Genomic DNA, 18,056 nt, shown 5'->3' with positions numbered 1-18,056 from the left:
AATAAAATAAATATAACTTTCTATACTTTATTTCCATTGAAAATAACAGTATCCTAATTCACTTTAGTCACTGAATTAAATATCTAGCTTTGAAGTGAACGAGGAAAGTAATTTGGAATGTAACACATCGTTACTCGGCTATGTATCTATTGATTTATTTACATATAAATAGAAGTTATTTGACTGTCATAAAGAAAAAAATATCATATCACATCATTTAACAAATTCCAATTACATATGACTGAACACATCTCAACAATTTGTGCTGTATACAAGATAATATAATAATCATTTCAATGTGTCTGAAAGCACCAAAGGAAAAATGGCATCTAATCCGTTAATATTCATAATAATTTACCACACAAACTAACACTATTTTATTGGGAAATTATATACACGAGACGGCAACATTCTTTTAGTGATTACAATATCTATTACTTAGCATAGACAATATAGCAACACGATTGTTTATAATTTTGTAACTTGATCGTAATACATGTAATACATTAATAAACTATTAACAACTTACTATAATAAACAATATTTTTATATTATCTTACAATGTACCGTGGCTCTACGTCCTAATGGTGTAAAAATGCAACCTCAAAAATCATGACCATAGAGTATTTATACTTTTTTAGAAGAGACAGCTAATTAATTAAAATTATTTAAAAACAGAATCTATGGGAGTTTACGATTAGGACATAAAACCACGTGGGAGCCTGGTGTTACCAAGAACGGCCGATGTGCTTGCTGTCGCTCGCCCTTTCGGCGTATTGTATAAGAGCGAGAGGGTTGGCAGGAGACCGCTTATGAGTTCATGGAGGGCTCTAGTGACGCGAGTCCCTGGGATAGAACTCCGCGAGGGTGGAGGCAGGGATACGTTTAAGCATCTCCTTGGGGAAGATACGGAGCAGCTGCCAGCCGATGTCCAAGGATTCGAAAACTGTGCGATTCTCGTAGTTACCCTGGATAACAATATCATGTAATAGTACAATAATTATAATTCACATACTACTCCTGGTTTCACCCTTGCGGTGAAACCAGTAGTTGTATGAAGTTATAAAAATTAAAATTAAGACTGTGTTCTACAAAAAATATGTATTTATTTATTACACCAACTGAATGAGTTTTACTGTCTTCCAATACACTCACACAGGAATATAACATCAAAAACCAGTTATTTTAAATTTAAAAATTAAACTGCTGAATTGACTGTGATAAAGTTTCAATGGGACCAATCTGAAAATGTATACTTTCAGATAAAAAAAAAAAATATTACAAATGACTGAAATATGAGGTAACAAATAAAAAAGTTACCACTGAATTGAGAACATTCTTCTATTTTTGAAATCAATTAAAAAAGATCAGCAGTGGTGATTAATTAAAAATTATAGTCGTATCTAATTTAAATACAGGCCTCTCTCTCTCTAAATCAATATTACTTTTTAAATTCTTAAAAAATTTAATTCCAGCAAATAAAAGCTTATTTTTATTATAAGTATCACAAAATAACGACATCCACATTACATTTTTCATTAATAGACTAATTGTAATATTTGACTCAATGTTAAAAAAAATGTAGTCAATTTAAACAACATTTTAATCACTCATCTCTCAATTTGGTGAATTCGACCTTGAAAAGGAATAAAGTCAAAATTATCTTATACTTATATAAATGATTAAATTAGTTTATTAAAAAGTGTTGGAATGTCTTATATGGAGAATCTAAAGGTAAAATCTTGAATATCCAAAAATATCTATAAGGCAGGTTAATTTTCTAAAATTCCTAAAATACTATCACAGGATTCATCTTTTACAAAATCCTTATTATTATTGAGAAATGCACTTTCTCAAGCAGAAAAATCTAACACTTCGACCGCTATGATCATTTATGGTCATCTTTTTTTTTTTCAATTCACTGCTAAACCTTGTCATCACTTACAAGGAATTTTAAGATGCTCTTCATAACGATGTTTTTATCTGCTCAGGATATGAAGTATACTTTCATAGCATTTACATTATCAAAGCATATACATACATGGGTTACAGCAACAATTAACCATTATACTCTACCATAATTTCCCGATGTCATTTGTTGTATTTTTTTTTAATATCCCTATCTTTTTTTAATTTACTTTTTAAACAATTTTTTTTCTAACCCACCTGCGTGATGAAGTTCTTCTCGAACTTGGTGAGGAACTCGAGGTACAACAAGTCGTCGGGCGTGAGCGCCTCCTCACCGACGACGGCCTTCATCGCTTGCACGTCCTTGCCGATGGCGTAGCAAGCGTACTGGAATGCAACAATAAATTATGTACTTTCCTATATAAACACTAGGAAATATACATATAGCAAACTATATAAACACTAGGATAAATTAAAAAATATCATTTTTTCATGTGACTCTTAATAAATTATCTAATTTATCCTAATATGTAGACCTTCCTACCTAAATATTATGGATTAAATTCAAGATCTTTTAATTTTATTTAAAAAAAAATTATAAAGATAGCAACAAAAATACACTACAGTTCACCACAGTGTATTCTTACATAATTTCATTATTATTCTTACAATATATGTATGCAATATTTAGTTTTTGTATTTCCACTGTGTCTCCATATCTCACTGGTATCCCGCCAATGTAAACCGATAACGCAGGCAGGGTGGCCATTTTATTTTTATCCATTATTCACACAAGTAGACAGAATTTTCGAAAATACTATATAGCTTGTATTACTCACTGATTTTAACTTCACTACTTTTAAATTTCTTTCACCTATATAAAGCTAATGTAGCTTGAAAGAAATTTAAAAATCGATTGAATAGTTTTTAAATTTATCCATTAAAGACAAACAAACAAACTAATCTTTCCTCTTTATAATATTAATATAAAAAATAAACATGATATTGTCAAAATAATAAAAAAAAAAGAACACATATAATATAGGCTAGTAATGATACTCACCAGCTGGTTGGAAACGTCGGAGTGGTCCTTACGGGTCATGCCCTCGCCGATGGCGGACTTCATCAGACGGGAGAGAGATGGCAGCACGTTCACTGGCGGGTAGATCTGTCTGTTGTGTAGCTGACGATCTACGTAGATCTGTAAACAAACTTGTATTACTACAGGAAGACTTTACATATAAGAGATTTCTTTACGAAAGAAATCAATGTAAGCTCCAAGCGTGACAAATAGTATTGACTACTATTGATTTCATTGATTAATTTTGAATTCCAAAAAAGTCAGAGTACCTACCATAAAATATTTTTCGAAATTTCGGCATTGAACGTAACAAAAAATTTTTGTTAAAATTATATAATACATACTGTTTCAAAATATTATAATGGACTCTTATAGTCCAAAAGAAGGATATTTTAATATTTATTATGATTTATATAATTATGATTAATATGATTTATATATAGTAGGATTTATGACTAACGAAACATTAAGCTTATTTACTAAGCCGATTTCAGTATAAACAAAAACATGAAATTGAGTCCGAAAATTAGAAATATCATTTCATGGTAGACCTCCAGAATTAAGCAGATATCGCATAAAATTCACACAAAAAATATCATAGAATTGAAAATCACCAATTCATTTTTTTAATACTCTACAATATTTTTTACTTTTCTATTTTATTATTAAATATACTAGGCCAATTACAGTTATATAGCTCAGTATATATAAAAAAAGAATGTTGTTTTGTTAGTGTTACACAAATGTTTTCTTAGTTTTATGACACAAAACTATGAATTACAAATTAATAATATAAATCGATCCAGAACTGACAAAGATATTACAAAAAAGAAACTATAGAATCAAGAATCTTCTTTTTAAGAAGTTGATTGAAAACAAGCTCTCACCTGTCCCTCGGTAATATAACCCGTCAAGTCAGGAATAGGATGGGTGATGTCGTCGTTGGGCATAGTCAGAATTGGGATCTGGGTGATGGACCCGTTCCTGCCCTCTACACGTCCGGCGCGCTCGTAGATTGTCGCCAAATCCGTGTACATGTAACCTGTGCAATTATAAATATTTCAGTATTTATAACTTATTTTATAAAAGCTTTACAAACAAAAAAAGTTCATAAAAAATAATGTACCAGAGCATGTTTATATGTAAAATAGAGATTTCGAAGTAATAAATATATGTGTATAAAAAAAAATATTGCATAAAAGGATTTAATCTTGACTGAATTAATGTGCGACCAAAACAGGAGTAAAATAGTTCTAATCCTCCTATAAAATCCTCTCTCGTACTTGCTGTGCCCAACAGGGTCCATAATTGAAGTCGAAATTGTTATCTACTAATTATATTATGGAATGCAATAAGAAATAAATAAATAAATAGTTCTGAATTTTCGAAGATGTCACGTAACATATACAAAAAAAAAAATATAATCAAATTGAGAACCTACTTTTTTTTTAAATCAGTCAAAAGATTAAAAAAAAACGATGCTTAGCTCTATAGTCAGTGTGGGCTCTACAGTAAGGAGAAATAAGTGGTGCAAAGGAAAAATATGTTCTTAAGATATGGATCCATACAAGTGGATTTTTTTTTTATTACTAAATATTGTAATGATGATGTAATATGTACCGGGGAAACCACGACGACCCGGTACTTCTTCACGGGCGGCAGAAACTTCACGCAAAGCTTCAGCGTACGAAGACATGTCAGTCAAAATGACCAAGACGTGTTTCTACAACAAATAATACATCACTTTATTAAGATAGGTAAAAAAGGCTTTCACAAATATAGAAACGGAAAATTGTAACTACCAAGTTACTTGCAAATTCTTCATAACAAATAAAATTTGAACCCAGCAATAGAATAACAAAAAGTGTCAATTTAAAAAAGCTTGCATACAACCATAGACAATAATAAATAATTTTATTTTCAAATGAACATTTAGATAATTCGTTTTATAAGGTTCAAAATCTCTCAAAATCCCCGAAATATGTGACAGTTACTTTTTTCACATAATTTATGAGAAGACAATAAATGAACGAATGAAAATTATTTACTGTCTCCCCCAAAAAATGACACAATTACATAACAAAATGTAACCAAAAAATTGATAAGTTTTCTGTTATAAATTTCTATATTACCTCACACTGGTAGGCCAAAAACTCGGCCGCAGTCAAAGCCAGACGAGGAGTGATGATACGCTCGATAGTGGGATCGTTTGCCAAGTTCAAGAAGAGGCACACATTTTCCATGGATCCGTTTTCTTCGAAATCCTGTTTGAAGAAGCGGGCAGTCTCCATGTTGACACCCATAGCGGCGAACACAATGGCAAAGTTATCATCGTGATCGTCCAGGACTGACTTGCCTGGCACCTGAGAAATTACAAATAGAAATTACTAGCTGCACCTGTATTCTTGATTCGGATTCTTGATTTTCACCAGAGGGAGACTTTGTACAAAAGTCGATTGCTTGGGTACCTCTGTCCCATTCGTGTTTCTACCGTGAAGCAGTTGTGTTTGCATGGCTGTATTTCGGTTTGAAGGGTGACGTGAATTTACAGGGTACAGAAGAATAACACCTGAGTCCTCAGGAATGGCAACGTATGGGGGGTATCATGGGCGAAACAGTATACTCTGTTATGTCCATGCTACTGCTCATGTCTATAGGCGACGGTTACCACTTTCCATCAGGTGAGCCGTCAGCTTATTTGCCATTCTAAGTTGTATAAAAAATAATTCGGTATAAAAAATTTATGATGACCTAAATTAACTTTTAGTACACTTTGCGACCCAAGTTTTGTATACAAGATCAAAACCGTGGGTCACAGCGAATTCGAAACAAATACGGCTGGACGTTGTTTCGAATTCACAGGACAGTCCAACGAGAGAAACAAAAAAATTTTTAAAATCCCACACTAACTTAACAAATGGATTCGTAGTAGTATAAGAGGCTCGAATTTTTTACTTCAATCTATAAATCTTTTGGGAAAATGTTCAGTTTCAAATATAGAACACTCATCTAAGAGTGTTCATAAGGAAGAATGGCAATATTGCAATAACATACCAAAATTTTTTGCAAAAAAAAATTTTTGAAATATTCAATACCTCTGGTTGATTGTTTAAAAAGTGGTCGTATGGGGAACTAATTAATAATTGATTAATTTTATAGAATATGTTACATATAAATCTATACCAATATTATAAAGGAAAAATAACTTATTGTTGGTCGATATGAATTAACTTAAAAACCCCTCAACTAATTTTAATATATCTTTTACCTATAAAAGCTATATTAATTAACAAATTTTCAGTGACATCTTAATATGTATATAATTGTGAGATTAACGATTTAGTTCGTAAACAGAACACTTTTTAAATAATCAGATTTATTAAAAACCATTTATTTTTGAAAATTAACAGATAATTGCGACATCCAATATGAAAACTTAATAATGCTAATAACTTAGATTTAACCCTGTTTAATACGAATATCAATACGGATATCATACCTTGACCAGACCAGCTTGCCTACAGATCTGGGCGGCGATTTCATTGTGCGGCAGACCGGCAGCTGAGAAAATGGGGATCTTCTGCCCACGGGCGATTGAGTTCATCACGTCAATAGCGGAGATACCTGAACGGGAACAAATATGCATATCATAGTGTAAACTAGATTTCTATTCCATTTTCAAATATTAAAAAAAATATGCAATATAGTATAAACAAAAAATCTGGTTTTATTAGTGGACATTTCCTTAAGGATAAAATACATAAGCAAGTGACTAAACATATATTTTTATAGGTAAAAGTACTAAGTAAAAAGTACACTACGAGGTTTGTCCGGAAAGTACGTATAAAAGTTTTTTAAAAATTTTATTTTACAATTATTCAGGTAAATCAATTTTATCCCCTTCAAAGTACTCCCCCTGTGACATAATGCACTTGTGCCAACGCCGTTTCCACTGTGAGAAGGCTCCTTGAAAGTCCTCTGGTTGTAGGTTTCTCAGCTGCCCCGTCCTAGCTTTTTTTATCTCATTTATGTCCCCCAAATGCCGCCCCCGAAGTACCAATTTGGTTTTTGGGAACAAGAAGAAGTCACACGGGGCCAAATCCGGCGAATAGGGGGGGTGTTCGGTCACCGTAATGGAATTTTTACTCAAAAACTCACGGACAACAAGAGAGGTGTGGGCAGGGGCATTGTCGTGGTGAAGAATCCAACGCCCCTCTCGCGCCAATTCTGGACGAACTCGTGCCACACGAGCTTTGAGGCGTCTGAGCACATCGACGTAGAATTTTCCATCAACTGTCTGGCCTGGAGGGACGAATTCTTGATGGACAATCCCCCGAACATCGAAAAAAACAATCAACTTGAACGCTTTCTCGGCCCTCTCTGAATCTTTTTAGCCACTTGTGGACGGTTGGTTCCTTCACAGCATCATCCCCATAAACTGTTCTGAGATCGGCAAAAATTTCACGGCCATTCTTGCAGAGTTTCGAGAGAAACTTGATTACGACGCACTGCTCTTCAACGGAAGCGGGCTCCATGCCGACGGGGTTTCGTTAAGAGGTAACTTCACAGATGGCGTGACAAGCCAGTTCGCACCGCACGGCGGTCAGACCAGAACTGAAGCATTGTTAGGGACATAAGGAAGGGGTCCTGCGCTTACCTGGCCTCCCCACTCCTCTTTCTCGCATTCCAGAACACTTTTATACGAACTTTCCGGACAGACCTCGTATACATTTTAGAAATAGGTAAAGAGAATGGCACTTCAAAATCACTCACAATGTGAGCAAAGATGGACTTATCTTTAAAAGAAAGAAATCTCTTCCAGTCACAAACAAATTATTATAATAAAAACATACCAGTCTGAATCATCTCCTCAGGGTAGATACGAGACCAGGGGTTGATGGGCTGACCCTGGATGTCCAAGAAGTCCTCAGCCAGGATTGGGGGACCTTTGTCGATAGGCTTGCCTGATCCGTTGAATACACGACCTGTATGAAAGAAATTACCTCTGTATAGCTTATCTGTGGCAAACATAATATACATATGAAGCAATTTTCACTACATTCAATTCTAATCTATATATGTATATACAAAAAGGATGCTGATGCTGAAACTGCTGAATTTAAAATCTTGAAATTTTGCAGGTAGGTTTTTTATATGGCGTAAGTGAACAATACTAAAGGAATTTTGAAAATTCAAACTGTAAAGAAATAAAAGGGGGATTGAAAATCTATATATACGCCAGTTTAGAAGTTGACATGTATATTTTTAGATTGAGGCTATTGATTGACAACAAAAATTAATATATTTATTTCATTTTTTTAATTTATTAATATTCTTATATTAATAAATTAAAAAAAAGGAATAAATATACTACTATATGAGGTTCTTCGAAAAGCGCCCAAAATTTCTTAAGTGTCAGCAACACGGCCGTAATATCCCTGGTGTTACCAACGTCTCTAAGCTTCGATAATCGCATTTACCATCAGATTGGCCATATGCTTGTTTGTCGCTATAGTAGTATAAAAATAGAATCGAAGATTGTTATACAAAAAATAATAGATACAAACAAATTCTAGTCTAATTATAATTATTCTTTTGAAATTGAACACCTACCCAACATGTCTTCAGACACGGGTGTGCGCAAAATGTCTCCAGTGAACTCGCAAAGTGTGTTCTTGGCATCAATACCCGATGTGCCCTCGAACACCTGGACGACGGCCTTGGAGCCGCTGACCTCCAGCACCTGATAGAATAAATAAATAAATAGCTGTAAATGCGTTTGCAAAACCAAATTATATAGCCCTGTTATTTACTTTTTAAATCAATAATAATTCAAATAAAAGAAATAACAACATATATGTAAATCGCTTGACAATCTTGGTAGTGTTGATAGAGCAGTAAAGACCCTGTCTCAACTTTCAATGGTTAGAAGTCCCACAGAACACAAACATTTGTATTCATGAGTATGTCTATTTGTATTGGTCTGGGTGTTTTCTATTCATAATATGTACATATTTACAAAAAAAGTATTAAAGTAGTATGTATCTCTACCTATATAAATAAAAAAATAAAATGTCTGGTATGAAGATCTACTTTGGAACTAGATGCTCCTACGAAATATGTCCAAGGGTATTTATATAATAATAATAATAATAGCCTTTATCTAACAACCTTTCTTACAATACAGTTACAATAATAATTATTATGTTATGTCCATGGTATTGCTCATGTCTATAGGTGACGGTTACCACTTTCCATCAGGTGGGCCATCAGCTTGTTTGCCATTCCAAGTTGTATAAGAAAAAATATTATATTATTAATTTAAAATCCTAATACACATTCTAAAATTTACAGAAGGAAAAAAATTAATAAATTTATAAAAAATTTGTTTTTAAAAATACATCAATGCTAATTTAAGAATTGTATATTTACCTGACCGGAGCGTAGGGTGCCATCAGCAAGCTTTAACTGTACGATCTCTGAGAATTTGGGGAATTTGACCTCATCTAAGATGACCAGAGGCCCGTTCACACCAGACACTGTCTTGTAGGCTGAGGACAAAGACAGGTTTTATTTGTTGTTTTAATAAAAAACTAAAATTTTCTATTGCTACGAATGTATAATAAAAAAAATTATGAAATTTTCTGTGGAAATAAAAATATTGCTATAATTGTTTAGTTGCAAGGCTTGCATCATGATGCTCTAGGCAGGTTAAGGTAACTATAGTCAGTTGATAGATAGACAAATTATAAAATCAAAACATAGGCAAATGATTGAAAATGTCATCACCTGAAAATCATGTGACAAAATTATCTTTAAGAAAAATGTACTTTCGATCTTCTGTTTATTTTAAATGTAGAACAGACCAAAAAGATATGAAAAAGTGATATTGTTACTTTTCTTAATTTTTACAATTTTTAATTACTTAATCCTTATTTATGTGACATTTATTTATTTGTAAAATATCAAGTTGTTACACAAAGATCTAGTTTTAACCATTTAGTTATAGTTACCAATGCTTGACTCATAAATTGGCAACTTAAATGTTATTTATTTTTTAATGTTTCTATGATAAGTAATTTTAAAATGTTGTACCAATTTTCTCTATTTTTTTTTTTATTCACTGTAAATGTTAAAATAGACAACTGAATAAATATAAAACTGCCCTATTGGATATTTCCAACAGAACTGCTTCAAACAAAAAATATATATCATGGAATCTGATTAGGGGTTACAAAATATACAAAATCTGGAAACTATAATCTGTTAACTAATAAGAAATATTATATATAATATTAGTTAATACTGCTCAAATAATAGTTACCTAGAAAATCCTATAAGTGATTTTAAAAAAATATTTGTCATTGAGTTTCTTCGGGGATCTATGAACATTGATATGAAACCCTGAATAATTTGTATAAGATTTTTGAGAACTTTGATGGCGTAATTGGGTAATATCTGTACTACAGACTTGTGATTAATGGGTGGCCTTAAGATTAAGTAGTCATATGACCAATGTAAACTTCTTCCCGAGCATAATACTAAATTAAACAGCATAAAACTACCCAGTGTCCCAGATCGGATTAATATTACAAATTAAATAAACATATAATCAAATCTACGCTCTACTACGGACCTACATAGACATACAAGACCATCAAGAAGGTGTATCAAAGTAAAAAATGTTATAATTTTAATTGAATATCTTTATACTTTTTAAATTCAAATCCTTTACATAATCCACTAATATAACAAATAATAAACCTAGTAGTCTCTCGACGAGGAGTGTAAAATCGATAATTTCATTGACAATGACGTTTTATGGATAGGTAAAGAAAAATGGACAATTCCACTTACTCAGACGGGGTTGGGAAATGAAATCCCGGGATACCGCCAGGACATGTTCCTTATTCGCCTGGGAAGCTGAGATGGTCTTTGCCATTTTTAAGTTTCACTATTTTGGCAGACCGTTCAATAAAATACTAAATTCCACTGCCCCTAAACCGAAACTGACGAATGGATGAATTGTCTATGCTCCTTCACGTGCCGTCACGTGACCTATCACAAGATAAAAATTGCCATATTATAATTAAAAATTTACCCCACAATTATTGAAGAAAAATTTAAAGTTTACAATTTGTGGTGTATCCTCCACAGCACTGTAGGTTTTTAAATTAATATAGACATGTTAACTATTTTTTTTATTATTTTACTGAAAGGTCTTGTTTTACGGAAGTCGAAATTAATTAATTAATATTAACTAGTGCAGAAGTCAATGAATGTAGATTATTGATTACAAATGTAAGTATTATATAATTGTAAATATCTAAGAGTAATATATAAATTTAAAAGAAGCATATAAATGGCTGTAACGAATTACTCTTACAGCCACTACAAATCTATACAAAATTTGTAGAGGCTAGTTGCATTGAATTGTTTGCTTGTAAACTAAAAAATAATATATACTTTCTGAATTTTGCGTTTTTAAATTAATTAATATAACTTTAGAAAATAATATTATTTTATAGAGTAAATATTGTAAATTATAAAACTTTAATATAGCTACTGTTAATAAATTAAGCATGTATTAGTATCTTTTTTAAAACCTACGTTTACTTTATTATTGTTAAATAAAAAAACTTTGTAGGCTGAGAAAATTATAAAAAATTGTATTTTAAATCATTCATTTCAACGTATTTTAAAAGCGATTAAAATAATAAGATTACAAATGTTTGTCATTTGTATAAAAATAAAAATATTATGTTGGTGCGAGTTTATTTTTAATCCGCTTATATACATATATATTTTTCGTTGTATATTGTATTATATGACATAATGCCTTTAAACACAAAACAGCCAATATAGTGCTCAAAATTTTTTTCCAAATATTTCAGGCAATGGAATGGACGTTGAAAATAGAAACACTAAATCGGATTCACCTTTATCTATGATTTACAGTTTCGTACACCATCTAAGGTATATTCTAATACCTATTAATTGTCGCCTACATTATTACTTAGATACCTACAATAAGACCGGCTATTAGATATCAATAATTTACTGTGTTATGTGTGTTTATAACAACTATATTCTAATATATTATTATGACACCTATATTAACATTTTCTAGTTTTACTCCTGTTTGACATAAAGTTAAAAACCTCGATCTTTGTTCCACACTTTTTTTTTATATTCGATAACTGTCGGGTGTCAGTGTACTGTCATCAAATTGTCAATATTGTTGTCTATTCTTTAATTTTTTTAGTTTGTAATCGGCGGCCGGTTTAGTGGTTGTTTCTTTGGTTTTAAAATATTACTTTGGAAAAAAAATAAACAGCGTCGTATTTTAAATGTACTTTTTTCCATTTTAAATCATAAATTACAGTAAAAACCCCTCTATACTGAATTTTAGTAATATTTAATTAGAAGTATAACTACAAAATGTCTGTAATGGGTAAAATTATTATACCCCATGTATCAAGTCTAAGTTTTAGTAGATTCAGTGCCGCGTTGCTCAGTGCTAGAGCAAATAGGACCTATTTTACTTACACTCAAGAATTATCTCAACCTTTGGATAGGAAACCAGAAATTTTACCAGCAAAAGAAGTGTTCCAAAAATGTTTGCAATCTTGTAAGTACTTAACACCTTTGCAGTATTTTCGTAGCACTCTGCATAACTAACATTAAAATATTTGTTCCAAGGAATATAGGTACGTCTAGATATTTTTAAATATATCGAAATTCGTTCTGCTATTCTTAGCCGTATGTCTAGACGTCTTTTTTTATAAATAAATATTTTATGTTTTTGTAACCGCTCTAAATAATTGTTAGCGTATGAATCCTACCTATTATATCAACGGGTTCTAGCTATTAAACAAACAATTGCCAGGTCATAGTTATTTAGATGGTCTAAAGTTCACTATTAGTATCTGTGTATCCTTTTTAACTTTATCCACAAGGAAATAAAGTTTAGAATTGTTTGATGTCGAATTAGTCATTGTAAGGCGTTTACTGTGATATTATGGTAATCTACCTGTTTCCGTAGTAAAAAATCATATAATTAGCTACTGAGATGAATATGTTAAAAATTATAAGATTATAAATTTGAATTCAGCATTTAACTTTTTCATAAATCTATCCACCATCTAATCGTATTAATCTACTAGCTCAGGTTGTGACGTCTTTCGCGTGATTTTAGTATTTTCCCGTGGGAATGAGACATTTAACTGCAGTAAAAAATATCCAATGTGTTTCCCAGGGACTAAGTGGTCACCAAACCAAAATATAAAAACATGTCAGTACTTTTGAAGGAGTTTATGCATAGACACAATCTAGTTACAAATTTGTTATGTAATTCACAAACCCTTATTTTTGTTTCTCAGTTAGATAGGTATACCACTGTATTTTAAATGAAAAATCCACATTGTATACTTATGTAACATAATATAGATGTTATTTTTGTAATTTCATATTAGAATTAAATCAGAAACTTTAACTCATCCAATGTTCATTGGATTTTTATAAAGAATTAGTGTGAAATATCTAAAATCCTGCTTTGTTATTATAGTAACATTTTTATTCTAAACTCACAACTTTTTCTTTTTTGATTAAAATTTTGGATTGGAAGAATTTTGATTTGTTGCAATTATCATATAAATTTCTAGTCTTTACTACATAATAATAGTTTAATTATTTATGATAATTAATACAAAAAGTAAATAATATTTAATAAAAAAAAAACTCTTTGTTCTGTTGGGTGTTGTTAAATGTATTGGCACTTAGTGAAATTTAGTTTTTTTTTTAAATGTGATATTTACTCTTTGTAAACAAAAATACATTTTATTATTCTTTTTTATTTTCTACACTATTATTTTAAATAAAGACTGTCTATTATTTGTATGAAGTGTAGAATAAGTATTCAGTATATAGTAACAGATTATATTAATAAATGTTACAATTGCTGTAATTAGAAACTAAAATCTGCATTGTTCTATATTTAAAAAGATACACAATCAATGAATAATATTACTGGGCATCAATACCCAAACATTTTTTTTTTATTGTTTAAGTTTAGAATCAATGTCTTTCATTATATGCTAATGTATTAACTGCTCATTATCAGTTATATAAGTATTACATTAAGTTAAGATGGGTAACAGTAAATACTGTAATTTCTTCATGTATTTGATAATATAAATAATGATAATTATAATAACACATAAAACCTATTTTTTATAGAATTTATATGGAGAAATAAGGTACTAAACATTAACTGTACATATAAACAGCACCATAGACAATATGAAATACACTTTGATACCCATACCCCTCATTTTTGAGGACTAAGATATTATAGTACCATATCTTGTAATTTCTCTTCCATATTCTACCCTTCATACTGAAACAGCCATGCAAGTCAACTGTTTTTTTTTTATCATAAATGAATGGAACAGAGATAAATAAACTGATGATTTTTGTACATATCTATATCTGATTATTTAAAATGCTCTTTAAATTATATCTTCACCTTGACAACTCTGAATAAGATGTGTTCTTTTATTTTAGCTCAAATGTGTTTTTATTGAAAATTATTGGCACTTTGCCTAAACTGCTGTTGTGAGATAGGTAGTAAAATTTTTTTTTTACTGTCATGAAAAGATGTGTTTAATGTATTTATGTCATGTCACATATGACAAGTTCAATACTATCTAAGTTCATATTAGGGTTCTTTAACACCATTTCAACTATTCAAACATTGAAGTTAATACACTAATAATTATTTTACATGTACTAATATTTTTTTCAAAATGTATGCATTATTGTGGCACCTTTTGATATAGGCAAGGTTTGATTTCCAGTACAGTCAATTTATTTAATATTTATTAAATAAATTAACTGTACTGACTTAGATTCTGAATGGTGTGTGATATACAGAGATAGAAACTAATTGATCTATGTTATGTCCATGGTACTGCTCATGTCTATAGGCGACGGTTACCACTTTCTATCAGGTGGGCTGTCAGCTTGTTTGCCATTCTAAGTTGCATAAAAAAAAGACAGATAAGATTAGTATTTTTTTTTAAATAATAAAATTAAAATACACAATTTCACAACACATATGCAATTAAAGATAGATTTTAAAAATTCCTTTATGTACTGGATATAAGGGGTTTACATGAGCGAAGCTATGAAAAAGGACTTATTTGAAGTAATATTTGTATTTCTTATTTATCCAACAAAGTAATGTTTATACATGACTTTGTTATCGATATAATAGAAATATAAAAAAACTGTTCACTTATGTGAACAGTTTTTTTTAATGGATGATAATGGAATGGTAACCCAACCTACACTATCAGTATACACCGGCGGGACACCAGTGAAGGATGATAGGTCAAGATGAAGTAGGTCAGTTAGCTCATCATGATGAATTCAACAAGAATTGTTCACAATGGTTTCTAGGGGGAACCACATGAAGGTCGAGCTAATAAGGCATATTGCTAACAATGGGGCTGTCAAACTCCATTGCTAACAATCCCTGTCCCCCCTATAAGTGAATAATAGGTATTACTCAGATTATATAGCAGATATGAATAAAAAAGTTAGATATAACTTTTTTTTATTAGATATAAGTTATTGTTTGTTATAGATAAGTTTAAATTGTAATCATTATATTAATAAGATCATAATAATAGAATCATAACACAGTAAGTTAATTAAATTCTCGATATCTAGTATCACATATTAATTCGATGTAAATCTTTACCGGATCTTTACTATGTGGATAACCAGTCTAAAACTGGTTCTATACTTATAAATATGGAGACTTTTTTACCATTTAATTTTTCCATATAATCCACTTAATGGTCATCTTAATTGATTAATTTTTGTTATTTTGTTAAATAACAACTGAAATAATTAGTTTAATTGTGCATTTTTTTTATGGCTGATAATGGAATGGCAACCCCACCTGCGCTAACGGTATACACTGGCAAGGCACCACCTCACCTACCATCGAAGGATGGTAATTGAGGTGGTGCCCTGGTGAGGATGAAAATGCAAGGTCAATTAGCCCATACACTTTGAATTCAACACGATAGTATCCAGGGGGGATCATGTGGAGGTCGACCTGACTGAGAGCATTGCTAGCAATGCGACTGGTAGTTTGCATTACTAACAATCCTTCCTCTCCCTTATTTATGCGTTATTAGTTACGTACATACGTTTATAAACTATCGCGTCGTGCAACTCTAGTGCGTTAGACTTTTATTTTATTTATTTAATTCTTTATTGTACACACCAGTTATATGACAGAGGTAATCAGATGTACAAAGGTGAGCTTAACTCTGATGGAGTTGTCTTACAGCACACAGATCTTCATAGTGACGTTTATTATTTTATACCTTAATTAATTTTTTAGTGATAAAACTGGTGTTATTAGATTTATTAAGTGACATGTTTCATATTTATATAATGTTTTTGTTGTAATACAAAATAGATTGTAAAACTATCGGAAGTGTTTTTTTTTTTTTTAATAACTAATATTATAAATGTTTTACGAATATTATTTAGAATCATTAAAAAAAAGACGAGGTTACAATTTTTGTTATTAAAAAAAGTACTAAACCACCAAAGTCGTTGAATTATAACAGAAACACAAAAAAAAATCGTTAAATTATTGTTTTTTTTTTTCTTCGCGGACGTGTTTATCATTTGGTGTACAAAGGTTAAAAATGTTTTTGTCTTGTAATCTTAATGGTTAACCTCTGTACTGTAAACATGTTACAATAACAACATAAACAAGTTATAGTAACTATTGTATATAGGTAATTAGTGAAATTAAACCTCTAATTGGTTTTTTTCACTCTGCGTATTATAAACAATCTTGACAAGTTTTTTATCAACATTTTTTTTACTCTGCGTACTATAGACAATCTTGACAAGTTTTTTATCAATATTTTTTTTTTACTCTGCGTATTATAGACAATCTTGACAAGTTTTTTATCAATATTTTTTTTTACTCTGCGTACTATAGACAATCTTGACAAGTTTTTTATCAATATTTTTTTTTTACTCTGCGTATTATAGACAATCTTGACAAGTTTTTTATCAATATTTTTTTTTTACTCTGCGTATTATAGACAATCTTGACAAGTTTTTTATCAATATTTTTTTTTTACTCTGCGTATTATAGACAATCTTGACAAGTTTTTTATCAATATTTTTTTTTTACTCTGCGTATTATAGACAATCTTGACAAGTTTTTTATCAATATTTTTTTTTTACTCTGCGTATTATAGACAATCTTGACAAGTTTTTTATCAATATTTTTTTTTTACTCTGCGTATTATAGACAATCTTGACAAGTTTTTTTTTTATTCGTTATTTAAAAGCATACATACACAGAATAATAATGCAATATCAATTTATGTACACAATATATCTTTTTTTTTTCCGCGTACAATCTCGATAGGTTTTTTTTTTAAAAATTATTTATTTAAAAGCCTATTTTTCTGTGTCCTAACACAGAATACAGTTGTAGCACTTCAGCTGCCTGCTAACGACATGCTTTGTCACTGTACTGGGTCGACTGGAAGAGACCTCTGTCAGAGATAAGTCCACCCTTGCTCACAACATTTATAAATGCATTATATTAGTAGTTTTTGTGTGGCACCAAAACCAAATTGTGGTGTTCACAGTTGTGTTCCTAAAGATGTCTAACTTACAGTCAAATGTATGTTTTATTTTACACACTATCTAAAAATGGTGTATTTTTCATTGGTTTTCCTATTTCTGAAAACAAAGTAATTAAACAAAAGCTATTGCCAAATAAAAAATAAATCCTAAAAATATTATACATTCTATGTTGTAAGTAAAACGGTAAAACACTCATTAATAACTAACCTTGTGTTCTTGACCTGGTTGCTTTTGTCACATATTTACATAACCACGTAATTTGTGTACCTACCTACATATCTGCTTGATTATAGATTTTCCTTGTAATTTCTACTATACATGAATTCGTTATAACTACAGATGGGCAAAGCACCGGGTTTAAACCCGGTGC

General features: G+C 30.7%; 2 protein-coding genes across 2 annotated transcripts in view; one reads left to right on the top strand and one right to left on the bottom strand.

The window, feature by feature from the left end:
- Nucleotides 1-13: 13 nt before the first annotated feature.
- Nucleotides 14-11,018, bottom strand: LOC113514290 (V-type proton ATPase subunit B). The gene is made up of 11 exons (XM_026898337.3): nucleotides 10,847-11,018; nucleotides 9,422-9,540; nucleotides 8,603-8,732; nucleotides 7,843-7,974; nucleotides 6,489-6,613; nucleotides 5,122-5,352; nucleotides 4,610-4,712; nucleotides 3,877-4,031; nucleotides 2,972-3,109; nucleotides 2,167-2,295; nucleotides 14-968 (listed from the first exon to the last, which is right to left on the bottom strand). The coding sequence occupies exons 1-11, from the start codon at nucleotides 10,929-10,931 to the stop codon at nucleotides 831-833; spliced, it is 1,485 nt and encodes a 494-aa protein (XP_026754138.2). The 5' UTR covers nucleotides 10,932-11,018; the 3' UTR covers nucleotides 14-830.
- A 1,228-nt stretch (nucleotides 11,019-12,246) lies between these two features.
- Nucleotides 12,247-18,056, top strand: part of LOC113514292 (4-hydroxybutyrate coenzyme A transferase) — a 39,755-nt gene continuing 33,945 nt past the window's right edge. The window contains exon 1 of the mRNA XM_026898338.3: nucleotides 12,247-12,620. Within this exon, the coding sequence (XP_026754139.1) occupies nucleotides 12,431-12,620 (190 nt within the window). The 5' untranslated portion in view covers nucleotides 12,247-12,430. The remainder of the gene's footprint in view (nucleotides 12,621-18,056) is intronic.

Source organism: Galleria mellonella, unplaced genomic scaffold (genome assembly GCF_026898425.1).
Source record: "Galleria mellonella isolate WM207_F2 unplaced genomic scaffold, CSIRO_AGI_GalMel_v1 utg35, whole genome shotgun sequence".
Taxonomy (NCBI): Eukaryota; Metazoa; Arthropoda; class Insecta; order Lepidoptera; family Pyralidae; genus Galleria; species Galleria mellonella.
The sequence above is the reverse complement of the archived record's forward strand: the minus strand, read 5'-3'. Positions and strand labels throughout refer to the sequence as shown.

Excerpts from the sequence above, each read along its gene's own strand:
- LOC113514290 (XM_026898337.3), bottom strand. The coding sequence starts at position 10,931 with ATGGCAAAGACCATCTCAGCTTCCCAGGCGAATAAGGAACATGTCCTG. Across the intron at positions 5,353-6,488 it reads GGCAAGCTGGTCTGGTCAAG|GTGCCAGGCAAGTCAGTCCT; the intron begins GTATGATATCCG and ends GTAATTTCTCAG. Across the intron at positions 4,032-4,609 it reads GGGTCGTCGTGGTTTCCCCG|GTTACATGTACACGGATTTG; the intron begins GTACATATTACA and ends ATAATTGCACAG.